This window comes from Anomalospiza imberbis, chromosome 3 (genome assembly GCF_031753505.1).
Source record: "Anomalospiza imberbis isolate Cuckoo-Finch-1a 21T00152 chromosome 3, ASM3175350v1, whole genome shotgun sequence".
Lineage (NCBI taxonomy): Eukaryota > Metazoa > Chordata > Aves > Passeriformes > Viduidae > Anomalospiza > Anomalospiza imberbis.
The window spans coordinates 4054564-4082516 of NC_089683.1; the positions used below are offsets into that span (position 1 = coordinate 4054564).

Here is a 27953-nt window from a genome sequence, read left to right on the forward strand (position 1 = left end):
CAGACCTGGAGCCAGGGCTGCCAGCACTGAGATACCCCAGGTCCAACCTGTCTGCACTAAGGACTGCACCTCACCTCCCCTGAGCCTGACTCTGCTGCACCTCACCCTGGGCACTGCAGGGCAGGGCAGAGAGTGGCAGGGAAATGTTATACCTAGTGATGTGCTTGTCTGTTTTCTTCTTACAGTCTCTGGGGATGAGACCGTGACATTCATAAGCAGGACATGTCCCTCGCTTCTGGCTGCTGGACCCATCTGCTGATGTCCCCTCCCCTCCCTGCCTGTGCCGTGCCCAGCTGGGCTGACAGCAGCAGTGGCAGCTGCTCCTGCTGGGTGCTGCTGGGCTGGAGCCCTGTGGTGCCAGCCCCGGTGTCTTTGGGGCAGGGGCTGCTTTTCCCGGCTTGAATAAAGATGAGCACTTTGGCATTGCAGGGCTGGGCTGTGTGTGCATGTCCTGCTGCTGGAGGGCTGCTGTGCCGGCTGCCCCTGGGGCTGGCACTGCCTTGGTGGCAGCAGAAGGCCCTGGGGATGGTGCTGGGGCTGAGCAGCGCGTGTGTCCCTGGGGATGCTCCTGCCTGGCCGTGCTTTGGGCATGCTGAGCTTGGCAGTGCCTGGCTGGGCCAGCCTGGGTGGGGTGCATGTGGTGGGGCTGCCCTGCAGATGCTCCCTCTGGGGAACTGGGATCCCTGTGCTGGTCCTGCCAGCCCCAGATGTCCCTTGTCCCCAACAGCCATGGCCTCATGTGCAGAGCTGTGCTGGAGGCTGTGCCCCTTGAGTGGCCACGGCCGTGGTGACCACAGGAGCTGTCCCTGCTGCTCCTCCTTGTCCTGCTCCAGCACCACAGCCCTCCCTGCTGTGGCTGTGCTGCTCCACACCCCATCCCAGCAGACAGGAGGAGGAGGAAAGCATGCAAGTCCTCGTTGGGGTGACATGCGGAAAAGGTCCCATTTTGCTGTACAATGATCCAACTTTGTTTACCCGCATGGAATCAGCAGAATGGCCCGGTGTCTCTGCCCATCTCAGGTGGTCTGGAGTGACAATGCTTTGCTCCGTCAAAGGCAGAGGTCTCTCCCTGTGTGCAAAGCAAACCTCAGGCATTTGATTCCCTGCCTGGTTCAATACCTGTTGAGGCTGTCCATCTCCACGGTTGTTTGGGAGCAGCTGGGGACCCTGCCTGGTTCACTGGAGACTTTCCTCCCAAGAATCATACCCATAAAATTATTGATGTTGGGAAAGACCTCTAAGAATATCGAGTCCAACCATTCCCCCTGGACTGCCAACCCCAACACTAAACCATGAGCACAAGTGTCACATCCACACAGCTTTTAAATTCCCTGCAGGATTGGTGACTCCACCACTGCCCTGGGCAGCATGTCCCAAAGAACCATTACCCTTTCTGCAAAGAAATGATTCCTAATACCCAGTCTAATCCTTCTCTGGGCTATTTGAGACCATTTCCTCTGCTCCTGTCGATTGTTACCTATGAGAAGAGACTGACCCCAAAAATGTCTGCACTGCCATTGCTTCCCAAAATTGCATGATTTGGTGAGGGATGTTCAGACCATCCCTAGCTACCTTGGCATTTCCTTCATCTGCGGTCACCTGTCCTGGCACTGACTCTGGGGCTGTTACCTCAAGCCCCCTTTACCTCTGCAGTGAAGTGCTGTTCCCCCAACCCAGGGGCTCCCTGGCCCACAACATCTGGAGCCAGACTGATGGAGGTGTGGAAAACGAGCTCAGGAGTTACCAAGGGCACACGGGGGGAAGTAAAGGGCAAGAGGGAATGCAGGAAATTTTCTTTCCTCCATCTCATTTCCAAACTCCCCAACAGAGCTGTGGAAGTGAAATGAGTGACAAACCTTTCCTCTCACTGTGCAAAGCTGGGCACAATTGCAATGTTCAGTCAGATCATGACTTGACATCCCACATTGAGTATAGAACAGATAAAATGAGAGATCACAAGGAGGGAAAACATTTCCTCGTTTCTACTCTTCCCAACACCAACTGGTCTCTCTTGTCCGTCCCATCCCTCTGCTGCCCAGCCCGTTGCCGCTGTGCCGCGGGTGTCACAAGAGGTGTTGCGTGGGGACAACGGTGACATTGATTGCAACAGCCCCAGGAGGCACCTCAGCCTCTGCCCCTGCAGCAGGGAGGGACCAGGGGCAGCCCCAGCACGCCCACAGCTTTGGGGCACTCCCGGGTTGGCCCAGGGCACTTGTGCCAGCAGCAACTGGGGCCTGTCCCACCCACCAGCACTGCTATAAACCCAGCGCGTTTGGGGCACAGCAGCATTCCCTGGCCCCAAGGGCATCTGGACACAGCCATTCCTCTTGGGTTTGCTGCTGCCTGAACACCAAAGCCTTTGTCAGGGAGGTGAGTGTGGGGTCTCTCTCTGGAATCCTGCCCACTCAGGGTCCTGCCTGTCCCCATTGCCTTGGTGTTCCCTCTGCAGCTCTGTGAATACCTGGGAGAGGCAGCAGCCATGAAGATCCTGTTCCTGCTCCTCCCCCTGATCCTCCTGCTGGTCCCAGGTGCTGCAGGTGAGAAGGGAAGAGGGGAGATGGGGTAAAGTGTGAGCCTGCACCTGTGGGAATTCAGTGTCCCTGGAAGTGACTGTGTTTGTGGGAATGATGAGACAGTAAGAGGGGATGGAGGTGAAAGGGTTTTCTTGAGTGATTTTCCAGTGGGACCCAGATTTGGGGTGGAGGGAACTCATGGAAACAGAATCCTGGCTTCTTCTGTGGGTCAGGGATGTGGAAAGTGACGAATCCCTGCCTGTCAGCTGTGCTGGTCCAGGCAGACATAGGAATGAGGCCGGGAGGCTTTTTCTCAACTTCATGCTGGTCCTTTCTACTCTCTGCTCTGGTGTGACTTCAGTTTAGGGGAACAGGGACTTTCCAGGTGAGCTATGCTTTAATTGGAGATGTGGCTGTGGGGGGATTGGATCTGATCACTTCCCTTGGCCTGAAACACACGAGCAGCAGGGACCATCAGCCAGTCTATAACCACAATCTGACCTCTCATATTATTACTTGAATTGTCCCGTGTGTGTCTTTCCCCATGGGAACAGGCAATGCAGATCAATGCAGGCGACAACGGGGATTCTGCATGAGGCATTCTTGTTTTCATGGTACATTTGCCATCGGAAGATGTGCACCAGGCATTGTGTGCTGCAGAAGGTAAGGCCCAGATGCTTGGCTGAAGAAAGATTTTCCTCCTTTTTCCTCAGAAAAAAACACTACCAACTTCTTTCTTGACAACACATGATAAATACTGTCCTGCATTTATGCTTTGAGAGAGAGGCTCAAGAAGGGAGAGAATAGTCTTTGAGGGTTTGATCTCCCCTCACTGGGGCTGCAGCCACCCCAGGTCAGCTGAGACCTCACCAGTCTCGTCTGGTCCCAGGGGGCTCATTCAGACTCTGCAGAGGACTCACCAAAGCCACCAAAGAGGGAAAAATTCCCTGTCCTTGGGCAGCATCGGGGACATGATCCAGGTCTTGCTGCATCTGCACAGACCTGGAGCCAGGGCTGCCAGCACTGAGATACCCCAGGTCCAACCTGTCTGCACTAAGGACTGCACCTCACCTCCCCTGAGCCTGACTGCTGCACCTCACCCTGGGCACTGCAGGGCAAGGCAGAGAGTGGCAGGGAAATGTTATACCTGGTGATGTGCTTGTCTGTTTTCTTCTTACAGTGTTTGGGGTTGAAACCCTGAAATTCCTGAGAAGGACATTCCATTCACATCTGGCTCCTTAAAATCACCTCCTGATGTCCCCTCCCATCCCTGCCTGTGCCGTGCCCAGCTGGGCTGACAGCAGCAGTGGCAGCTGCTCCTGCTGGGTGCTGCTGGGCTGGAGCCCTGTGGTGCCAGCCCCGGTGTCTTTGGGGCAGGGGCTGCTTTTCCCGGCTTGAATAAAGATGAGCACTTTGGCATTGCAGGGCTGGGCTGTGTGTGCGTGTCCTGCTGCTGGAGGGCTGCTGTTCCTGCTGCCCCTGGGGCTGGCACTGCCTTGGTGGCAGCAGAAGGCCCTGGGGATGGTGCTGGGGCTGAGCAGCGCGTGTGTCCCTGGGGATGCTCCTGCCTGGCCGTGCTTTGGGCATGCTGAGCCTGGCAGTGCCGTCTGGGCCAGGCTGGGTGCGGTGCCTGTGGTGGAGCTGCTCTGCAGATGCTCCCTCCTGTGAAGCATAAACCATATCCTGCTTTTTATAGTCTCAGCAGTCTTTATTTTCTCAGTTCCCTACTTCCGTGTCACTCACTTTGAGGTGGGCCATGGTCCTTTCTTGGGGGAGCTGCTCAGCACAAGTGAGGATGAGCTCAAGGGAGGCACCATCCAGCTGCTGGCTGGAAAAGAGCTCACTGGGTTTTCTGCAGGCATGTTCCATATGCCCACATGGAACAGGACGTGGCTGTGACTGGGATTCTCAAGCTCCACATCTGTGTTTGTGTATTCATTGTGCACACCCTGGGAATCCCCTCTGTTGTCTGGACACACCTGAGACTGGCCAGAGCCCAGGCAGGGCCTTGCCCTCAGTTCCGAGTCCACCTGGGCTCTGCAGAGCTCTGGGAGCTGCTGGAGTGTCCCTGCAGCCCCAGCAGTGACTCTGGGCTGGGCAGGGCAGTAGATCCAGCCCAGGGTTGTCCCCATGTCCCTGGGCTGCCAATTGTCCCATCTCCAACATCCAAGGGAAGTTTCCCAGTGGAAGCTGGGTGATGTTTATGACACTTGATTGGGACACACTCAGGACCTCCCCTCAGCAGCCTTCAGCAGAGATTGTCCAACATATCTGACGCCTCCATCCCTGCACAAGGCAGGACTCTGAGGGTGAAGCAGGATTTCCCTTCCTCCCTTTTCCTCCTCCTCTCCACTGGGACTGCTGTGCACAGTGCTGTGGACCTGGAAAGATATGGGATAGAAACCATGGTGATAGGGGCAAAACCTCATCTCTAAAAGAGCCACAGCTTTGTTACAAGGTCCCAGCTCCATTCCCAGGTATGAAACCTGCAGCAGAAGTCATTCCCTAAAGGTATGGGGCAGTGAGGAACCTCTCAGTAGCACAGCAGGAGAACTCACATGTGATTCATGATCTCAGTAGAGGCAAAAAAAAAAATACCTGTACCAAAAGGCTTGGCTTCTTTCTTTTTTCGTCTTCATTCTCTTTATAGGAAAATTCAACATCCACAGTACAGTTTCACTGTAGCATCACTTAAATCCTCTATTTTTTCATCCATTTAATTAATTACTGTGGTACCTGCTGCTCCCTGGAACATATGGAAGAGGAGAGCACATAGGACAGGCTGGAGCCACTTGAGTACTCAAGATGTCCAGCCCAAAAGTTCCTTTCTCTGTTTCCCCTCTGCACAGAGAAAACGAGGTTTTGGTTTCCTCTTCTGACACCTCTGAGAAGGATTCCCAACCCAAGGTCTTGTGTCATCCTGCCTTGTGAAAAATCTCCTTATGGAGCTGTGGCTTGCTGGACACAACCAGGGACACAGACACAGACACCGTTCACTGGAAACCAGCACCAACTTTCTGTTCTGGCAGACAGCGGAACCTTTTCCACTTGTCTTCAGAAAACCTTCCCAGTAAACCATCAATAATCTTACAGCTGGGCCCTCTGTTTCTGCTGAGCATGCAGAATCCATTTCCTGTGTTTTTCTTAATTGACACCTTGTCACTGTGACTTCATATCTCAGGGTTGTGCAGGGAAAAATGATGAGGCACCAGGTTCCACTGCCAAATCCTCAGAAACTCAGACTCTGCAATTTGGGGACAATCAGATTTCTCTGCCAACCACCTGCAGAGGGAGATGCTAACTTGGGCACATGGCACAGACCCTTCCTGCCCAGCAAGGACTCTCATCAGAACTGGGCTGCTGCTGGTGCTTGCATCCACCAGTTCCCGTGCCCATCCCAAAGATTTCCCTGCTGGCCCCACAGCCCGTTGCTGCTGTGCCACGGGTGTCACAAGAGGTGTTGCGTGGGGACAACGGTGACATTGATTGCAACAGCCCCAGGAGGCACCTTAGCCTCTGCCCTTGCAGCAGGGAGGGATCAGGGGCAGCCCCAAAACCTATGAATTGACTCTGCAGGGCTGGGTCTGCACTCTCAGGAATGCTGAGACTACTGGCCTTTGGAAGAGAAGAACGTAGTAACACAAATTTGTCTTAGCTGCCAGAGAGAAGACACCCAGCTTTTGCCCTGTTGGGAGATATCTATGGACATGTTCAGGTTGTAGCCCAAGGGACCACTTGGAGAGAACACCTCTGGGAGGAGGTGTACAGCCAGCCTGGGAGACCTTTTTCCGTGGAAGGCATGCTGAGGTTTCCTGGGTCTGCAGGATCAGGCTCCTCCAGAAGGGATGTGGAAAGGACAAAGGCTGTGGGCTGGTAGAGTAGTGCTGTGGGCCGGAACAGGAATGGAACTACAGGCCTCAGCTCAAGGGCAGATGAGGAAGATGTAGATCAAAGTCCACAGTGTGGTGAGAACTCCATGACATCTGGGATGGGATGGGTGAGAAGAAAGGCTGGGCCCAGCATGGAGCCCCCAGCACAGCCATGCACACAAAACTGTGGCTGCTGGGGACAAGGGACACCAATAACCAGCAGGACCAGGATAAGGAAGCTGCTCCCCAGAGGGAGCATCTGCAGGGCAGCTCCACCAGAGACAACCCACCCAGGCTGGCCCAGCCAGCACTGCCAGGCTCAGCATGCCCAAAGCACGGCCAGGCAGGAGCACTCCAGGGATCCACACGCTGCTCAGCCCCAGCACCATCCCCAGGGCCTTCTGCTGCCACCAAGGCAGTGCCAGCCCCAGGGGCAGCAGGCACAGCAGCCCTCCAGCAGCAGGACACGCACACACAGCCCAGCCCTGCAATGCCAAAGGGCTCGTCTTTATTCAAGCCGGGAAAAGCAGCCCCTGCCCCAAAGACACCGGGGCTGGCACCACAGGGCTCCAGCCCAGCAGCACCCAGCAGGAGCAGCTGCCACTGCTGCTGTCAGCCCAGCTGGGCACGGCACAGGCAGGGAAGGGAGGGGACATCAGCAGATGGGGACATCAGCAGATTGGCCCATCAGGCAGAAGCGAGGGACATGTCCTGCTTATGAATGTCAGGGTTTCAACCCCAAACACTGTAAGAAGAAAACAGACAAGCACATCACCAGCTGTAACATTTCCCTACCACTCTCTCTGCTGCCCTGCAATGCCCAGGGTGAGGTGCAGCAGAGTCAGGCTCAGGGGAGGTGAGGTGCAGTCCTTAGTGCAGACAGGTTGGACCTGGGATATCTCAGTGCTGGCAGCCCTGGCTCCAGGTCTGTGCAGATGAAGCAAGACCTGGATCATGTCCCCGGTGCTGCCCAAGGACAGGGAATGTTTCCCTCTTTGGTGGCTTTGGTGAGTCCTCTGCAGAGCCTGAATGAGCCCCCTGGGACCGGACGAGACTGGGGAGGTCCTGGCTGACCTGGGGTGGCTGCAGCCCCAGTGAGGGGAGATCAAACCCTCAAGGACTATTCTCTCTCTTCTTGAGCCTCTCTCTCAAAGCATAAATGCAGGACAGTATTTATCATGTGTTGTCAAGAAAGAAGTTGGTAGTGGTTTTTTCTGAGGAAAAAGGAGGAAAATCTTTCTTCAGCCAAGCATCTGGGCCTTACCTTCTGCAGCACAACATGCCTGGTGCACATCTTCCCGCAACAAGTGTACCGCGAGGGCAAGACAGCCTCGAGCAGAATCCCCGTTGTCGCCAGCATGTAACTGCACTACCTGTTCCCATGGGGAAAGACACACACGGGACAATTCAAGTAATAATATGAGAGGTCAGATTGTGGTTATAGACTGGCTGATGGTCCCTGCTGCTCGTGTGTTTCAGGCCAAGGGAAGTGATCAGATCCAATCCCCCCACAGCCACATCTCCAATTAAACATGGCTCACCTGGAAAATCCCTGTTCCCCTGAACTGGAGGCACACCAGAGCAGAGATTAGAAAGGACCAGCATGAAGTTGAGAAAAAGCCTCCCGGCTTCATTCCTATGTCTGCCTGGACCAGCACAGCTGGCAGGCAGGGATTCGTCACATTCCACATCCCTGACCCACAGAAGAAGCCAGGATTCTGTTTCCATGAGTTCCCTCCACCCCAAATCTGGGTCCCACTGGAAAATCACTCAAGAAAACCCTTTCACCTCCATCCCCTCTTACTGTCTCATCATTCCCACAAACACAGTCACTTCCAGGGACACTGAATTCCCACAGGTGCAGGCTCACACTTTACCCCATCTCCCCTCTTCCCTTCTCACCTGCAGCACCTGGGACCAGCAGGAGGATCAGGGGGAGGAGCAGGAACAGGATCTTCATGGCTGCTGCCTCTCCCAGGTATTCACAGAGCTGCAGAGGGAACACCAAGGCAATGGGGACAGGCAGGACCCTGAGTGGGCAGGATTCCAGAGAGAGACCCCACACTCACCTCCCTGACAAAGGCTTTGGTGTTCAGGCAGCAGCAAACCCAAGAGGAATGGCTGTGTCCAGATGCCCTTGGGGCCAGGGAATGCTGCTGTGCCCCAAACGCGCTGGGTTTATAGCAGTGCTGGTGGGTGGGACAGGCCCCAGTTGCTGCTGGCACAAGTGCCCTGGGCCAACCCGGGAGTGCCCCAAAGCTGTGGGCGTGCTGGGGCTGCCCCTGGTCCCTCCCTGCTACAGGGGCAGAGGCTGAGGTGCCTCCTGGGGCTGTTGCAATCAATGTCACCGTTGTCCCCACGCAACACATCTTGTGACACCCGCGGCACAGCGGCAACGGGCTGGGCAGCAGAGGGCTGGGACGGACAAGAGAGGCCGGTTGGTGTTGGGAAGAGTAGAAACGAGGAAATGTTTTCCCTCCTTGTGATCTCTCATTTTATCTGTTCTATACTCAATGTGGGATGTCAAGTCATGATCTGACTGAACATTGCAATCGTGCCCAGCTTTGCACAGTGAGAGGAAAGGTTTGTCACTCATTTCACTTCCACAGCTCTGTTGGGGAGTTTGGAAATGAGATGGAGGAAAGAAAATTTCCTGCACTCCCTCTTGCCCTTTACTTCCCCCCGTGTGCCCTTGGTAACTCCTGAGCTCATTTTCCACACCTCCATCAGTCTGGCTCCAGATGTTGTGGGCCAGGGAGCCCCTGGGTTGGGGGAACAGCACTTCACTGCAGAGGTAAAGGGGGCTTTAGGTAACAGCCCCAGAGTCAGTGCCAGGACAGGTGACCGCAGATGAAGGAAATGCCAAGGTAGCTAGGGATGGTCTGAACATCCCTCACCAAATCATGCAATTTTGGGAAGCAATGGCAGTGCAGACATTTTTGGGGTCAGTCTCTTCTCATAGGTAACAATTGACAGGAGCAGAGGAAATGGTCTCAAATAGCCCAGAGAAGGATTAGACTGGGTATTAGGAATCATTTCTTTGCAGAAAGGGTAATGGTTCTTTGGGACATGCTGCCCAGGGCAGTGGTGGAGTCACCAATCCTGCAGGGAATTTAAAAGCTGTGTGGATGTGACACTTGTGCTCATGGTTTAGTGTTGGGGTTGGCAGTCCAGGGGGAATGGTTGGACTCGATATTCTTAGAGGTCTTTCCCAACATCAATAATTTTATGGGTATGATTCTTGGGAGGAAAGTCTCCAGTGAACCAGGCAGGGTCCCCAGCTGCTCCCAAACAACCGTGGAGATGGACAACCTCAACAGGTATTGAACCAGGCAGGGAATCAAATGCCTGAGGTTTGCTTTGCACACAGGGAGAGACCTCTGCCTTTGACGGAGCAAAGCATTGTCACTCCAGACCACCTGAGATGGGCAGAGACACCGGGCCATTCTGCTGATTCCATGCGGGTAAACAAAGTTGGATCATTGTACAGCAAAATGGGACCTTTTCCGCATGTCACCCCAACGAGGACTTGCATGCTTTCCTCCTCCTCCTGTCTGCTGGGATGGGGTGTGGAGCAGCACAGCCACAGCAGGGAGGGCTGTGGTGCTGGAGCAGGACAAGGAGGAGCAGCAGGGACAGCTCCTGTGGTCACCACGGCCGTGGCCACTCAAGGGGCACAGCCTCCAGCACAGCTCTGCACATGAGGCCATGGCTGTTGGGGACAAGGAGCATCTGGGGCTGGCAGGACCAGCACAGGGATCCCAGTTCCCCAGAGGGAGCATCTGCAGAGCAGCTCCACCACAGGCACCCAACCCAGGCTGGCCCAGCCAGGCACTGCCAGGCTCAGCATGCCCAAAGCACGGCCAGGCAGGAGCATCCCCAGGGACACACGCGCTGCTCATCCCCAGCACCATCCCCAGGGTCTTCTGCTGCCACCAAGGCAGTGCCAGCCCCAGGGGCAGCCGGCACAGCAGCTCTCCAGCAGCAGGACATGCACACACGGCCCAGACCTGCAATGCCAAAGGGCTCGTCTTTATTCAAGCCGGGAAAAGCAGCCCCTGCCCCAAAGACACCGGGGCTGGCACCACAGGGCTCCAGCCCAGCAGCACCCAGCAGGAGCAGCTGCCACTGCTGCTGTCAGCCCAGCTGGGCACGGCACAGGCAGGGAGGGGAGGGGACGTCAGCAGATGGGGAAATCAGCAGATGGGTCCAGGAACCAGAAGCGAGGGGATGTGCTGCTTGGGAATTTCAGGGTTTCAACCCCAGATACTGTAAAAAGAGAGGAAACAAACCTATTGCCTGTGTAACTTTTCTTATCCCTCTTTCTCCTTTTCCCCTGCAATGAAAACAAGCTCAGGGAGATAACACTCTGCCTTCAGAGGCCAACTTCAGCTGTTATAGATATCAGGATGGGGATCCCATGCCTCACACTATTCCAGGAACAGCCTTCTCTTTTGGGCCACAGAGCTGAGCTCTCTGCATTGACAATGAGTAAACCTTGAAGGGCTAAAGGAGTGTACCTGCAACTTGTTCACCTGGGGCTACTTCAGTCCTACGCAGGGCACGTCCAAACCCAAAAGGACTTTTCCTTTCTTTCCCTGGCTTTTGCCTCTGAGTGTGAAGGTGTGAAGGTGTAAAGTAGGAGCTGGCTTGAAAGACAATAATAACTTGATCCATGACCAGGAGCAAACCATTTCCAGAACTTACAGTTTGCAGCAGTGACTCAGTGCTGAACAAACTCCCACGTATTTATAGGGGAAACGACAGCCCCCCACAGCACAGAATCCTCCTCGTCGGATGCACTTGTCATGTTTTCCTTCTGCCATGGAAAATCACGCACAGGGAGAGTTAAAACAATAGTCTGGGAGAGGAGTGTGTGACTGCACTTTTCCCTCTTCCCCTCTTACCTGCAGCACTGTGGACCAGCAGGAGGAACAGGGGAAAGAGCAGGAACAGGATCCTCATGGCTGATGCTCCCCCAGGACTTCACAGAGTTGCAGAGTGGACACACCAAAGATCCTGGACACTACAGCACACAGTAATGTGCTAAATTGCAGAGGGACTGTCACAAATGGCCCATTCCAAACTATGGATCTCAGGTGTGTACCTTTAGGATTTCCTGGGACCCGCTGGGGAAGTGCTGGCCTGTGGGGCAATTCCCATCATCTTATTCTCTATGAATTCTCTTAAGGGACATGTGGGACAAGTAATGCCTGATTCTTGTACTAGTAGCCAAATAAGAATTCAAAGACTTGTGGAAAAAAAGCAGAATATTAACCCTTGGAAGCTGTGCTCCCTCAGGCCTTTTGCATCTAACACTTCTGTCTTGAGGAGAAATACATGTTTCTGCTGAGATAGAGCCACAGGAGGAACAAGAAAGATTTTCAAATGCAGTTACCAGATGAAACATGTTGCTTCTTCTTTTATTCACACACTTCTGCCTTTCCTTCCCCAAGAGACAAAGAAGAGTTTGCCAGTCAAGAGGTGCTTGTGTCAGCACTCAACACAAAGCCACTATTCAAACAAGAATTGGGAACTGACCTGGGTAGGGAGTTGAGGGAAATTCATGTCCCTGGAGCTGCCCAGCACTTGGTGAAGGAGGTTCCTGATTACCACTATGGTCAGTAGAACCAAAGAATGATTTAGGATGAAGGGACCTCTTACAGCTACTTTAGTTACAACCCCCTTTAAAATGAGCAGGTTCAGCTACATCAAAGAATCATAGTTTGGCTGTGGACAAAAAGTCCTTCCATGTTAATAGAAGCTGTAAGAATGCAAAATCTCTGTACTGCAGCTTGAATAGCACCACACTATTTTATCCAGCACAGACTCCAGGTACCCCAGAGGAGGAAGCCTCAGGGACCTCACTCCAGCCTCCAGACACATTTCCAGTCCCAGATGAAGGCAGGAAAACCAGGTTCACTACCAGCATACTGTGGGCTCTGAAAATCACTCAACTGAGAGAAAATTAGTGCGCTTTCTTAAAAAGCTCGAATGGTCTTTAATTCCACATGGAAGCTTCTAACAATTTGTAAATAACAAAGGCTCAGGAGCTGAAGAGAGACGTATAATGGTCTGCTGTCCTCAAGAGATCCCACAGCCACTTACCTGATGAGGATCTCAGTGCTCAGGCTGTAACAGGAATGGCTGTGTCCAGATGCCCTTGGGGCCAGGGAATGCTGCTGTGCCCCAAACACGCTGGGTTTATAGCAGTGCTGGTGGGTGGGACAAGCCCCAATTGCTGCTGGCACAAGTGCCCTGGGCCAACCCGAAAGTGCCCCATGGCTGTGGGGGTGCTGGGGCTGCTGCTGGTCCCTCCCTGCTACAGGGGCAGAGGCTGAGGTGCCTCCTGGGGCTGTGGCAATCAATGTCACCGTTGTCCCCATGCAACACCTCTTGTGACACCCGCGGCACAGCAGCAACGGTCTGTGGGGCCAGCAGGGAAATCCTGGGCACAGGAACTGGTGGGTGCAGGCACGAGGGACATCTGGGACTGGCAGGACAAGCACAGGGATCCCAGTTCCCCAGAGGGAGCATCTGCAGGGCAGCCCCACCACAGGCACCCCACCCAGGCTGGCCCAGCCAGCACTGCCAGGCTCAGCGTGCCCAAAGCACGGCCAGGCAGGAGCATCCCCAGGGACACACGCGCTGCTCAGCCCCAGCACCATCCCCAGGGCCTTCTGCTGCCACCAAGGCAGTGCCAGCCCCAGGGGCAGCAGGCACAGCAGCCCTCCAGCAGCAGGACACGCACACACAGCCCAGCCCTGCAATGCCAAAGGGCTCGTCTTTATTCAAGCCGGGAAAAGCAGCCCCTGCCCCAAAGACACCGGGGCTGGCACCACAGGGCTCCAGCCCAGCAGCACCCAGCAGGAGCAGCTGCCACTGCTGCTGTCAGCCCAGCTGGGCACGGCACAGGCAGGGAGGGGAGGGGACATCAGCAGATGGGGACGTCAGCACATGGGGACATCAGCAGATGGGTCCAGCAGCCAGAAGCGAGGGACATGTCCTGCTTATGAATGTCAGGGTCTCATCCCCAGAGACTGTAAGAAGAAAACAGACAAGCACATCACCAGGTATAACATTTCCCTGCCACTCTCTCTGCTGCCCTGCAGTGCCCAGGGTGAGGTGCAGCAGAGTCAGGCTCAGGGGAGGTGAGGTGCAGTCCTTAGTGCAGACAGGTTGGACCTGGGGTATCTCAGTGCTGGCAGCCCTGGCTCCAGGTCTCTGCAGATGCAGCAAGACCTGGATCATGTCCCCGGTGCTGTTTAAGGACCAGGAATGTTTCCCTCTTTGGTGGCTTTGGTGACTCCTCTGCAGAGTCTGAATGAGCCCCCTGGGACTGAAGGAGACTGAGGAGGCCCTGGCTGACCTGGGGCTGCTGCAGCCCCACTCAGGGCAGATCCGAGCACCTTCGCTTCCCTCCCCTCTACTCTGCCTTGAATCCTCATGGACACTGAGCCTTTAGCAACTCAGGGGCCTTTAAACACCTTCTGCCATGACAGCAGCTTTTGAAGTACCAAAACTTACTTTTTACAGCAAAAGAAGAACTTGGAACATCTTCCTTTGATGACAAAGGGGAACTTGCACTTCAAAAATCCACAGTACCCATTTTCTCGCTGACATTGTTCCTTGTTTGTTGGCTCCAAGGAGGACCCTGTGCAGTGAATGAGTTCAAAGTGAGTGTGACATAAGTGTCCAAAATGTGTTGGGTTCCAGGGCAGCTGCTGCTGGCTCTGAGTCCCAGTCTTTTATGGGAACTGAGCACCAAACCCAACATCTTAAACTCTCCAGTCAGAGTTCATTTTTTCTACAGCAATGTGTGCATGTGGGGAAAGACAGAGGGAAAGACCAGCAGGAGCTAGAGGAGTTGCTGTGCTGGATCCTCAGCAGCCCAGACCTTCCTCACAGCAAATCCCTCGCAAATGTCATAAATACCTGAGAATTGTGGTCTCTTACCAGGACCTGGAAAACCCCTCTGATGGGGGTTCACACCTCAGCCATCTCCCCTCTGTCCCTCTCACCTGCAGCACTGTGGACCAGCAGGAGGAGCAAGGGGAAGAGCAGGTAGAGGATCCTCATGGCTGATGCCTGTCCTGGGTCTTCTCGGGGCTGCAGAGGGAACACACCAGAACCAAAGCAGGGTCAAGGATTTAGGGAAGTCTTTGTGCCTGGAGAGGCCAAGCTAAATGAAATCTTCTCCAATGCACTTCACCCCACCAGACAGCCCAAAGCTTGCTGCCCAAACACCCTGCACAATCCCCTGAAGGCAGGAAAGTCTTCCCAGCACAGGAGGCAAGTATCCATCCTCAACTCCAGATTATTCCCAGGATTCTCAGCCAGCCCACTCCCCATCCCTGTGCAGCAGTGACCCAGGAGGAATCAAGGGGGTAAGGAAGTGTCTTGGTGGCCCAGAAGTGACTCTCCAGTGACCTACCTGAGAAAGGTGTAAGTTCAGAGCACACCAAGGCAGAAATGATCTGTAACAAACCAAGCTGGAATCACCTGTGGGAAGAGTCCAGATCGGGGAGTATCCCTGTGCCCCAATCAGGCCGGTTTTGCCCTGTTTCCAGGGGGTGGGACAAAAGTCAATTGTGGCTGACACAAGTGCCCTGGGCCAACCCGGGAGTGCCCCATGGCTGTGGGGGTGCGGGGGCTGCCCCTGGTCCCTCCCTGCTGCAGGGGCAGAGGCTGAGGTGCCTCCTGGGGCTGTTGCAATCAATGTCACCGTTGTCCCCACGCAACACCTCTTGTGACACCCGCAGCACAGCGGCAATGGGCTGTGGGGCCAGCAGGAAAATCTTTGGGATGGGCACAGAAACAGATGGGTGCGGACACAGGAACTGGTGGGTGCGGGCACAGGCACCAGTCCAGTACCAGGGAAGCAGAATCCTTCTTGCATAGGCTCACAGGATCAATTCTGTGATGGTTTTCGTTTGAAGGGACCTGAAAGATCATCTCTTTCCCCCCCTGCCATGGACAGGGACACCTTCCGCTATCCCAGGTTGCTCCAAGTCCCGTCCAACCTGGCCTTGGACAGTTGCAGAGATGCCGCAGCCACAGCTTCTCTGTGCAACCTGTGCCAGGGCCTCTCCATTCTCACAGGGAAAAATTTCTTCCCAATATCCCATCTCACCCTGTCCCTTGTCTGATTGAAACCATTCCCTCTTCTCCTGTCCTTTTCCTATGAAATGAAGAATCCCTTGGTGTGGGATGTGCAAAAAGAGAATATGGAAAACAGTTTTAGACACTGCAAGAACATCTTATTAGACAAGAGGTCTGTGCAGCTGCCATGTCAGGGGGATGAGCAGGGTTCTCTCTAGTGGCTCTCCTGGCAACACCAGGATAGATGACAAATTCTGTCAACCAGGTGATGCAACAAAACTGCACCTCCTTCTAATGCCAACCAAGGTGAAGAAATACAAGCTGGATGCAGCCATCACTTGTGAATCCAGTGAGTTTGATGCCAGCCATGCCACTGGGAGAAGTGACAGTCCTTGCCAGTCAGGAGGGTCTGTGCCATGTGCCCAGTTTGGCAGCTTCCTCTCCAGGTGTTTGGCAGAGCCATCTGGTCCCTCCAAACTGAGCTGAGCTGCTGGGGATTTGGCAGTGGAACCTGGCATCTCAATTTTTTCTGCTTCACAACTCAGAGATGTGAAGTCACAGTGACAAGGTGTCAATCATAAAAAATGTGGGAGAGTGATTCTGGATGCTCAGCAGAAACAGAGGCACTACCTGCACATACCACTGATGGTGGGTTCACTGGGAAGGTTTTTTGAATGGAATCAGAAAAGGTTCCAATCTGTGCCAGAGCAGCAGGTCAGGGATGGTTTTCAGGGAGCAGGGTCTGTGTTCTTGTGTCCCTGGATGTGTCCCTGTGTCCCTGGATGTGTCCGGCAAACCACAGCACTGCAGGGTCTTTATACAAGGCAGGATGACACAAGGCCCTGGGTTGGGAATCCTTCTCAGAGGTGTCAGAAGAGGAAACCAAAGCCTCATTTTCTGTGGTGCAGGGGGAGAAACAGGAAAAGGAACTTTTGGGCTACCAGTGCCTCCAGCCTGGCCTCTGTGCTCTCTCCCTCCCTATGCTGCAGGCAGCAGCAGACAAGGTAGTAATGAGTGGAATGTATAGAAAGATGGAGTGTATAAGTGATGCTGCAGGAAGCTGTGCTGTGGTTACTGAGTATTGCATATAGACAGAATGCAAATGAAAGAATAAAGCAGGGACTAATAAATGAAAGTGAGCTGGACAGGAACAAACGCAGATCTGAACCAATGTGGTTAATCATACGTTCTTCGTTTATTGTTTATAAGACAGCAGATTATATTCACTTCAAGATAGTTTGCAATCATGAGCACACTCTTATTGGCAAGCAAACATTGTTTGTCTTTGTCTTAAGGTGGCCAAATTTTCACACTGCAGACCTATACTGATTCACACCTAGATAGCTCATTATGTGTGTTACACCTTAACACAATTTCTAACTGCACCACAACCTTATTCCTAATTGTGCCATAGGTTTCAAGGCCTCACTGAGGCCCATATCTGAGGCCTAGGCTGGGGTAGCTCAACCTTCACTCTAAACATACAGATTGTGAACATACAGATCGTGACCTCTTTCTCTCAGAAATTCTTCTACAAAAGAAAGCACAGCAAACCTTTAGGTTCAGGTGTTCATTTTATCCCTATCAAGCTCCTGAGTCACATGGGAGCTCTCCTGGTGGCAGTGCCATGCTCCCTGAGGTTCTTCACTGCCATTCCTTTAAGGAATGGCTCCTGCTGCAGCTTTTGCAGCTGGGACTGGAGCTGGGTCAGTGTAACAAAGCTGAGGCTATTTTAGGGAGGTGGCATTACCACTATGTCCACAGTTCCCAGTCCATGTCCTTCTGGCATGGGAGTAGGGTCAGGAGAAAAGAATGATATCTGGGCCTATAAACACCAGGATAAAGATCCTGCTCCCCCAGAGGGAGCATCTGCAGGGTAGCTCCACCACAGGCACCCCACCCAGGCTGGCCCAGCCAGGCACTGCCAGGCTCAGCGTGCCCAAAGCACAGCCAGGCAGGAGCGTCCCCAGGGACACACGCGCTGCTCAGCCCCAGCACCATCCCCAGGGCCTTCTGCTGCCACCAAGGCAGTGCCAGCCCCAGGGGCATCAGGCACAGCAGCCCTCCAGCAGCAGGACACGCACACACGGCCCAGCCCTGCAATGCCAAAGGGCTCGTCTTTATTCAAGCCGGGAAAAGCAGCCCCTGCCCCAAAGACACCGGGGCTGGCACCACAGGGCTCCAGCCCAGCAGCACCCAGCAGGAGCAGCTGCCACTGCTGCTGTCAGCCCAGCTGGGCACGGCACAGGCAGGGAGGGGAGGGGACATCAGCAGATGGGTCCAGCAGCCAGAAGCGAGGGACATGTCCTGCTTGGGAATTTCAGTGTCTCATCCCCAGAGACTGCAAGAAGAAAACAGACAAGCACATCACCTGCTGTAACATTTCCCTGCCACTCTCTCCGCTGCTCTGCAGTGCCCAGGGTGAGGTGCAGCAGAGTCAGGCTCAGGGGAGGTGAGGTGCAGTCCTTAGTGCAGACAGGTTGGACCTGGGGTATCTCAGTGCTGGCAGCCCTGGCTCCAGGTCTGTGCAGATGCAGCAAGACCTGGATCATGTCCCCGGTGCTGTTTAAGGACCAGGAATGTTTCCCTCTTTGGTGGCTTTGGTGAGTGGAGAGACCCTCGCTGACCTGGGCCATTCAGGCTCACTCAGGGCCACTCCACACCCCTCAGGGACTTTTCCCTATTTTTTTTTTGGTATCTTTCATAAAGCATAAATGCAGGAGAGTATTTTCAGCTGTTGGCAAGAATGAAATTTGTAACAGATCTTTCTAGGGAATAAGAAGGAAAGTTTCCCCATCCAGGATTCCAGAGCTTACCCTCTGCAGCAGACAGTTCGTGCTGTACATCTACCAATAGGTATTGCAGGGGGAACACATCTCCCAAAACTACAGTATCCTCTTCGTTGTTTGCATTGAAGTTCACTTCCTATTTCCATGAGGAAAGGCACACATGCAACAATTAAAGCAAGAATCAGTGAGAGCAGTGTTGGTATAGAAGGCTGATGCTTTGCATGCATTTCAGGCCAAGGGCTCAGCTCCAACCCCCCACAGTCACATCTCCAACTGCAACGTGTCTCACCTGGAAGGTCCCTGTGCCCCTAAACTGGAGGCACGCTGGAACAGAGAGTGAAAAGGACCCGTGTGAGGTTGAGGAAGAACCATGCTGTCTCCCAGCTGCTTTCCCACCTATTCCTGGACCAGCACAGCTGGCAGGAAGGGACTCCTCACATTCCATGTCTCTGTCCTGGCTCTGCCATCATTTGTGTGACCTCTGATGAAAAGTCCTTCTCCAACCCTTGCAGGGATCATCCACTGGGGCAATGAAGTTTTGGGACACTCAGTGGATGAATGTCTGAGTAAGAAGAGTCACCTCTGTGCCCCACGAAACCCCCCCATCCAAGCAACCCATGGGGCCCTCTGCCATCCCTGTGCAGAGCAAGAGAACATCCAGAGCCCCAAACAGGAACAGCTGGTTGCAGGCTTGGAGCCTCAAACCAACCCCCTTCTCAGCGCACAGAACCAGCCAGGATTCTGTCTCCATGGGCTCTCTCCAACCCAAACTGGTGTCTAGCTGGAAACTCACTTGAAAAACCCCTTTGACCTCAATCCCTTGTTACCTTCTCATCACCCCCACAAACATGGTCACTTCCAGGGACATTGAATTACCCCAGTGGGGCTCACACCCAATTTCCCTCCCTCCCCTCTCACCTGCAGCACCCTGGACCAATAGGAGGAGCAGGGGGAAGAGCAGGAACAGGATCTTCATGGCTGCTGCCTATCCCAGGTCTTCACAGAGCTGCAGAGGGGACACCAAGGCAATGGGGACATGCAAGACTCCAGGTGGGGCAAGAGACTGTGTTGCAGGGCTCTGTGGATAAGCAAAGTGCAGAGGGGCTGCTTCCAGCCACATCTAATCATGTTTCCTTTACCTTTCTCTAGAAACAATTCTCAGGCATGTGCCTGCCTTCAAACCTTGGGAGTATTCCAATGTCTCAGTCTCTGGGATCATCAATAATCTATGCTGATTCTATGACCTTCCTCATAGGTCTTCTAAAACATTTTGCCAGAGCATAGACTGCAGATCTGGGACTCGCTGTTGTTGTTTTTGATGAAATCAAAATAAATGGCCTGTGAAATTTGAGAAATGCAGAGATAAAATTGCCATTGAAAGTTATGGCACTACAGGGTGTTTTCTTCTTTGGGTTTCAGGTATCAAACACATGCCCCAAACACCCTGACCAATTCCCTCTGCTTCCCTGGAATCCAAAAGTCCTCCCAGCTCAGGTTGGCAGGGCACATCCCCAACTCCAGAGCATTCTCAGGATTCCCAGCAAGGACATTCCCCAGACCCACACTTGCTGCCCTGCCCTGGGCATCACTGACCAGGGAGCAGCCAGAGGGCAGGGAAGTGCCCAGAAATGGAAACAGAAATCAACCTTTGCAGTAATTGAAATGATGGGAAATCTCCATACTGATTTGGAAAAAGTGCCTTCCCTATTTTGCTAAGGAAGTCCCCATTCTCCCCACAGTCATCTCATCTCCATCTTGCAGCAAAGGCTCCAATCAAGTCTCTCCTGCACTTAGGAAACCAAAATTTAATTTTCCGCATGTTCTGGACTCATAAACTTGTATTAAGGCTTTTATTCTCTTTCCCAGGCATCTCTGATGGCCAAATTTTACACCTGGATATTTCCAGCAGTTTGTACATTAGGAGACACTGCTCTGCTGGGCTTTGAGCTGAGACCCTGAGTGGGCAGAAATCCAGAGAGAGACCCCACACTCACCTGCCTGGAGAAGGTCGGGATGTGCAGGGAGCAACAAACCCAAGAGGAATGGCTGTGTCCAGATGCCCTTGGGGCCAGGGAATGCTGCTGTGCCCCAAACGCGCTGGGTTTATAGCAGTGCTGGTGGGTGGGACAGGCCCCAGTTGCTGCTGGCACAAGTGCCCTGGGCCAACCCAGGAGTGCCCCATGACTGTGGGGGTGCTGGGGCTGCCCCTGGTCCCTCCCTGCTACAGGGGCAGAGGCTGAGGTGCCTCCTGGGGCTGTTGCAATCAATGTCACCGTTGTCCCCACGCAACACCTCTTGTGACACCCGCGGCACAGCGGCAACGGGCTGGGCAGGAGAGGGATGGGATGGGGAAACAGATCTGTGCTGCAGAGGTGAGGGGAGCTTGTGGTGACAGCTGCAGGGTCAGTGCCAGGACAAGTGAGCACGGGGGAGGAAGGGCCATGGCAGGCAGAGATGGTCTGAACATCCCTCACCAAAATGTCCCATGCTGCAAAGCAATGGCAGTGGAAGCCTTTTGGGGGTTAGCGTCTTCTCTAAGGTCACAGCTGAAACCATCAGAGGAAATGGCCTCAAGTAGAACTAGGGAAGGTCTAGACTGGATATTAGAAACAATTTATTGGAAAAAAGTGAGATCAAACATTGCATCAGGCTGCCCAGGGCACTGAGGGAGTAATCATTGCTGGTAGGATTTAGCAGCCATGTAGATGTGGCACTTGGGGACATGTGTTAGTGCTGAGCTCGGCAGTGCTGGGGGAATGATGGGACCCGATGATCTCAAAGGGCTTTCCAAACATTAGTAATAAAAAAACATTATAATACATGACATTACATTAAAATACATTACATTAAAAAACATTATTATAAAAACATTAGTAGTAAAAAATTCTCCGAGTCTATGACTCTTGGGAGGGAAAGTCTTCACTGCAACAGGCAAGGTCATAAGTTGCTTCCATAAGCATGTGGACATGGACACACAGGTATTGAGCCACAGAAATCCTAATGCCTGAGGTTTGCTTTGCATATATGGACAAGTCACTGCTTTTGAAGGAGAATTGTTGTCACCTCAGACTGCCTGAAACGGGCAAAGAAAAGACAATACATTTATTACCTGTGAGTAACATTTTGGACATTTCCTGGCCATGCTCTATTTGGAGACATCTCACTGCTCACCCAAAGCAGGAGCTACATGATCTCCTCCCCTTCCTGTCTGCTGGGATGGGGTGTGGAGCAGCACAGCCACAGCAGGGAGGGGTGTGGTGCTGGAACAGGACAAGGAGGAACAGCAGGGACAGCTCCTGTGGGTCACCACGGCCGTGGCCACTCAAGGTACACAGCCCCCGGCACAGCTCTGCACATGAGGCCATGGCTGTTGAGGGTAAGGGACATCAGGGACTGGCAGGACCAGCACAGGGATCCCAGTTCCCCCAGAGGGAGCATCTGCAGGGCAGCTCCACCAAAGGCACCCCACCCATCCTGGCCCGGCCGGCACTGCCAGGCTCAGCGTGCCCAAAGCACGGCCAGGCAGGAGCATCCCCAGGGACACACGCGCTGCTCAGCCCCAGCACCATCCCCAGGGCCTTCTGCTGCCACCAAGGCAGTGCCAGCCCCAGGGGCAGCAGGCACAGCAGCCCTCCAGCAGCAGGACACGCACACACAGCCCAGCCCTGCAATGCCAAAGGGCTTGTCTTTATTCAAGCCGGGAAAAGCAGCCCCTGCCCCAAAGACACCGGGGCTGGCACCACAGGGCTCCAGCCCAGCAGCACCCAGCAGGAGCAGCTGCCACTGCTGCTGTCAGCCCAGCTGGGCACGGCACAGGCAGGGACGGGAGGGGACATCAGCAGATGGGTCCAGCAGCCAGAAGCGAGGGACATGTCCTTCTCAGGAAGTTCAGGGTTTCAGCCCCGAACACTGTAAGAAGAAAACAGACAAGCACATCACCTGCTGTAACATTTCCTGCCACTCTCTGCCCTGCCCTGCAGTGCCCAGGGTGAGGTGCAGCAGAGTCAGGCTCAGGGGAGGTGAGGTGCAGTCCTTAGTGCAGACAGGCTGGACCTGGGGTATCTCAGTGCTGGCAGCCCTGGCTCCAGGTCTGTGCAGATGCAGCAAGACCTGGATCATGTCCTCGGTGCTGTTTAAGGACCGGGAATGTTTCCCTCTTTGATGACTTTGGTGACTCCTCTGCAGAGTCTGAATGAGCCCCCTGGGACTGGAGGACAGTGTGGAGGCCCTGGCTGACCTGGGGCTGTTGCAGCCCCACTCTCACGGCAGCTCCAAAACCCACAAGGGCTTTTCCCTCCCTTTTTGGGCATCTCTCCCACAAGGAATAGATAAGCAGATTACGTAGCAGTCATTCACTGGAAATAAATTTGCTACATATTTCATTTTGGACAAAAGAGGGAACTCTGTCCTCAGGCAGGATTCCAGACCTTATCTCTTGCAGCACACACTGTACAGTGTGCACCTTCCAATGGGTCTCGCAGGGAAGTTGCATCTCCCATAAGTGCAGTATCCCCCTCTTTGCCTGCATCCAGCTGCATTTCGGGTTTCCATGGGGAAAGAAACATACAGAACAATTAAAGCAATCATCTGTGAGAGCAGTGTGTGGTTACAAAAGACTGATGGTGTTTTTGCATTTCTGGCCAGTGGATGGATTCAGCTCCAACCTCCCCACAGCAAAGATCTCACATAGGGCAAAAGAACATTCAGAGACACCTAAAGAGGAACATCTGGGTGCAGGGTGGAAGCCTGAAACCAAACCCCTTCCTGACCCACCAAAGAAGCCAGGATTCTATTTCCATGGTCTTTTTCCACCCCAAATCTGTGTCCTATAGTACTATCACTGGAGAAACATCTTTCTCTTCAATCCCCCCTTACCTTTGCATCACTCCCACTAAAGTGATCACTTTCCAGGACATGGAAAATGCCAGTAATAGAGGATCACATCTCTCCCCATCTCCCCACTTTGCCTCTCACCTGCAGCACCCTGGACCAACAGAAGGAGCAGGGGGAAGAGCAGGAACAGGATCTTCATAGCTGCTGCCTCTCCTGGGTCTTCACAGAGCTGCAGAGGGAACACCAAGGCAATAGGGACAGGCAGGACCCCAGGTGGGGCAGGAGCCTGGGCTCTGTGGTTCACCAAACTGCAGAGGGGCTGCTTCCAGCCACAGGAGATCATGTGTCCTCTACTTTCTTTTTAAAAACAATTCTGTGGTTTGTGCCACCCTGCCTACCTCAGGAGCATTTGATGATGTTTCAGTCTCTGGGAAATCCATTACCTCATCTGATCCTTCTCCAGGAGACCCCACAGTCACCTACCTGATGAAAGTCTGGATGTTCAGGCAGCAACAAACCCAACAAGAATCACTGTGTCCAGCAGTCCTTGCGTTCAAGGAGCACTTTTTTGGCCAAAACACTCTGATTTTATATTGTTGCAAGCCGTGGGGACATTCACTGATTTTTGCTGACACATCTCCCCTTGGCCAATCAGAAGTCACCCATCCGTGTGGGGGTGCTGGGGCTTCTCCTTATCCCTCTCTGATGCAACAGCAGAGGCTGAGGTACCTCCTGGGGCTGTTGCAATCAATGTCACCGTTGTCCCCATGCAACACCTCTTGTGACACCCACGGCACAGAGGCACCCCGGCTGTGGTGGCCTGGCATGAACTGCCTGGGATTGACAAAACAGGCTGGTGGGCGCAGGCAGAAGTAGGAACCTGTCCCAACCAATCTCTCCTATGAGGGTAGTGAGGCCCTGGCACAAGTTGCCCAGTGGTTGCTGCCTCATCTCTGGAAGTGTGCAAGGTCAGGTTGGATGGGGCTTGGAGCAACCTGGGATAATGGAAGGTGTCCCTGATCATGGTGGGTTTGGAACTGGATGACCTTAAAAGCCCCTTCTTGCCCAAACCATTCCGAGATTCCTTCATAAAATATCTGTCTCTTCCTGTTCTGTCAGTTTGCTTAGGGAGCTGGTGCTGTGTGACACAAAAAAACATTAAAAAAATTTTGGTTTCCTTCTCTTTTAGTATCACAAGAACAGCTTCATCCTTGCCAAGATGACTTGCATTCCACCTGCCAGGTGGTGATAAGCCTAAGGATGCCTTTCTGATGTCTACTCAAATATTCAAGCTCTGCAAAGAGGAAATGCAGTCAGGGAAGACCAAACCTCACCTCATTCTGTCTGAATCCCTTGCTTCTGAAACTGCCCTACTTGGTACAAAATCCACAAATATGGTTCAACAGCAGCAAAATGCTGTATAAAAATGTGCAATCTATGGGAGATTAGTGAAGGAAGGTGAGTAGGGCCTTACTAGGCCTTAGAGGTGTGGACTTGATCAGAAGAGTTTTTGGATTTATAGTAATCCTGTAGTGTTTCAGAAAGATAAAGATCAAGATGGCTCATGGAGGAAAGATGATGAGAGATAAAGAAGCAATGTATCCATGGCTGCTTCCTGGCCACGCCCTACATCATGTTATTACCTGTCCTACCTTCCTAGTAGACTTTATTTGTAACCCTTTTTTGTACAAACTGCCTGTGCTGTGTCTCCAGGGTGCTGGTCCATTGCTCAGAAAAACCAAAGCTCTTGGAACTGGAACCTGGAGAGAAGAATGGGAATTGAGGCTGGATACATCAGGGACACAGGGTCTGGTGTCATCTCTCAGAGAGATGCATGGAGTCATGGAATGGTTTGGTTCTGAAGGAACTTTAGAATTCATCTCATTCCAAGCTCTGCCATAGGCAGGGACACCTTCCATTATTCCAGGATGTTCCAAGACCCATCCAAGCTGGCCTTAATGCATGATTGGGACCTCCCTCAAGCATCAGTTTGTAGAAGTAGGATTGGATGTCCATTGCTGAGTCCTTGGAATTTCCTCGCTCCTGTAGGTTTGGAAGCAGACCCAGGACAAGCCCAGAGCCAGAGCAGCCAGGAATTGCTGCTTATGGTATGGAAATGACTTCTACAATCCCCACTTCAGGGAAGCCATGGCTGGGGCCAGCCCTGCCCTGGGAAGCTGCTCTGACCTGGGAATCTTGTGCTTGACCCCATCAAAGCTGCAGCATGGCCTTGCTGATCCAGACCCAGACTCGGACCCCCAGCTGGAACCCTGATCTGACTTTCCCTGTACCCACAGGAATGCCCAATACCCCTGGAGAGGCTGCCCTGCTCCATGGAGGGAAGCAGTGGGTGTCCCCTGTCCCAGCATCCCCATGGTCACTGACCCATGGCAGTGCAGGGGCCACCCCCATGGCACCCCTGAGCTGAACATCCTGGATCTGCCACACCAATCATCCACAATGACCCACCTGGGCTCCCAACTGAGCCCCCAGCCCCAGGCCTTGAAACCCCCCCAGTACTGACCCCCAACTCAATCCCAAGCTCCTGAGAAGCCCCATGGCACAGCCATCAGTCCCTATTTCCTCTGGAGCAGAATGACTTATTCTACCCTCCAGATATCCCTGGACCCCACAACACCCCCTGGTGCCCCACACCCAGGCCCCACAGCTGGGGATGGACCCAAGGACACCAAGGCAGTGTGTGTCCCATGGAACAGCCCCATGAGGACTCCTGACCCACCCTGGGAGCCAGTGGACAACCAGCAGGTCTCCACTGAAATTAGGGTAGCCATAGCCATCCCTCCATACCTGTGTAAGAGGTGCTGGGATCTCCTTGTGAGCCAAAAGGCTGGCATTGGGGTCCCTGTGAGTGTCACCTGTGTCCCCCCTCCCACCATCGGTGGAGATGCTGGTGTGGCTGAGGCCAGCATGGAGAGGGTGGATGGTGGGACAGTGTTTGTGTGTCCGTGTCTGTCAGGAATTCACCCCATCCTCTCTGCCCTTCCCTACGCGCAGAGGAAAGAGATGCACACCCAGGATACACATCTCGGCAGCGGGAATGACCACCACCTTGTATTGGGGACACTGCGGGATGGGATTCCCATGGGATCCAGGTCTGGCTGTGCGGGGTGGCTGCTGCCCCTGGCAGTGCTTGGTGCCTCCGGGCAGCACCGTCCCGACCACGCAGCGAAGGCACGGGCTGGTGTCCTGCTCGGGGATCCAGGAGCCCATCAGGGATACCAGCGCCTGCGGGAGGAAAGATCTGGCAGTGCCTGTCCCAGCCGGGGCAGCAGTGAGGGTCAGCAATGTCCCTGCACCCTTGGGCTGCACAGTTCCCGTTTTTTCCCCAACAGGCAGCCCTGAACTCACATCCGACAGCAGAATTCCTGCTCGGAGCAGAGGCCGATGCGGCCGATCCCCGGCGGGCAGGAGCGGTGGGAGCAGAATCCCCCGCGGCGCTCGCAGTCCTGGGCTGATGCTCGAACCGGGGACAGCCCTGCAGGGCACGGAGAGAGGAGACTTTCAGCCCAGATGCTGAGCACAGCCCCTGCTCCCTGCGCGGCCAGCGTTAGCCCAGCCCTGCTTGTCCCCAGCCACAACTGCTGAGCAGGTGCCTGCAGCAGAAATCCAGGTGAGTTTATGGCACTTGGCTGGGAGACAGTCAATACACCCCTAAGCAGGCTCTGGGAGAGATCACCATCATGCCTGCTGCCTCCTTCCTGGAACAAGGGAGGACTCCAAGGGTAGAAGTAGGATTTCCCTTCCTCCCCGCTTCTCCTCCTCCTCCTCTCCAGCAGGGCTGCTGTGCCCAGTGCTGCTGACTCAGAAATGCAAGGGTCAGGAGGCATGGAGAGGGGTCAAATCCCAGTTTTGAAGTGATGAGAGCTTTAATACAATGCCCCAGCTCTGGTCCCAACAGCAGAACCTGCAGCTGGAGTCTTTCCTTAAAGGTGTGGGGTCAGAGGGACCCCTGCGGGGATGGCACAGCCACCAGGAGAACTCACACGTGACTCACCAGCTCAGGCGACAAATCCTCCCTAAAAAACACCGACAGAGGACAAACCCTCCACATTTCTTACCTGTCACTCCCTGGAGCATCAGGAGGAGCAGAGCACAGAGGACAGGCAGGATACGCATGCCTGGGAGTCGCAGGCGGAGTCGCAGGCAGAGTCGCAGCTCTGGGAAGAAGAGAAAGGAGGCCGAGGTGAGTGGGAGGGTCCCTTCCTGCAGGTCATGCAGCACCTGCATGGGGACAGAACCGAGGAGAGGGGATGTGACCAGTCACTGGTGGGAGGATGCACTCGGCAGCCCGGGAGTCGGAGCTTCCTTGCACCAGCAGCAGGAGTTGGGTCTCTCCACGTGGCACAATATCCCTTGGGATGGCTGAGTCCTCAAAATGTCCAGCCCCTAAGCTCCTTTTTCTGTTCCTTCCCTCGACAGAGAACAACAAGCAGAGCTTTCCTCATCTGACACCTGAGAAGGATTCCCAGGCGTCCAGCCCAGGGTCTTGTGCCATCCTGCCTTGCGTAAGGGCTGCTCGGTGCTGTGGTTTGCTGGACACCTCCGGGTACACACACACAGCATCCCTGTTCGTTAGGCCTTGGCAAACACTCAGCTTTCACCACACAAAGGAGCTCTGTCCTCCTCCCCCCGCGGGAAGCGCGCTCTCTATGCTTCGCTTGAAAATAACTGGGAAGACGCCACTTGGGATGACATCCCCGTCCAACCGGCAACCCTAGGAAGGACAAGCTTTAATTGTGGCTTTGTTTGGTGGAGTTTGCTGTGTGTAACCCTTTGCTGTTTGATGGAGCATCTTCATAAACGTTTTCAGCCTTACTGCAGTTTCA

General features: G+C 54.0%; 2 protein-coding genes and 2 long non-coding RNA genes across 5 annotated transcripts; 2 read left to right on the forward strand and 2 right to left on the reverse strand.

Annotated features, from left to right (window-relative positions):
• The first annotated feature begins 21686 nt into the window (after positions 1 to 21686).
• LOC137470152 (uncharacterized) lies at positions 21687 to 22873 on the forward strand. Its single transcript, XR_010996913.1, has 2 exons — positions 21687 to 22443; positions 22487 to 22873. It is a non-coding gene; the product is annotated as an uncharacterized lncRNA (long non-coding RNA).
• LOC137470151 (antimicrobial peptide THP1-like) lies at positions 22636 to 23451 on the reverse strand. Its single transcript, XM_068183197.1, has 2 exons — positions 23247 to 23451; positions 22636 to 22816 (listed from the first exon to the last, which is right to left on the reverse strand). Exons 1-2 carry the CDS (start codon positions 23447 to 23449, stop codon positions 22702 to 22704), a joined length of 318 nt encoding a protein of 105 aa, XP_068039298.1. The 5' UTR covers positions 23450 to 23451; the 3' UTR covers positions 22636 to 22701.
• Positions 23452 to 26144: 2693 nt separating this feature from the next.
• LOC137470153 (gallinacin-5-like) lies at positions 26145 to 27668 on the reverse strand. 2 transcript variants are annotated; one of them, XM_068183199.1, is made up of 4 exons: positions 27580 to 27668; positions 27186 to 27284; positions 26476 to 26602; positions 26145 to 26352 (listed from the first exon to the last, which is right to left on the reverse strand). In XM_068183199.1, exons 1-4 carry the CDS (start codon positions 27620 to 27622, stop codon positions 26337 to 26339), a joined length of 285 nt encoding a protein of 94 aa, XP_068039300.1. In that variant the 5' UTR covers positions 27623 to 27668; the 3' UTR covers positions 26145 to 26336. The 2 variants fall into 2 exon arrangements, with proteins under 2 accessions (XP_068039300.1, XP_068039299.1); XM_068183198.1 differs by lacking the exon at positions 27580 to 27668 and having other exon boundaries at positions 27186 to 27395.
• LOC137470155 (uncharacterized) lies at positions 26555 to 27953 on the forward strand. The gene is made up of 2 exons (XR_010996914.1): positions 26555 to 27275; positions 27388 to 27953. It is a non-coding gene; the product is annotated as an uncharacterized lncRNA (long non-coding RNA).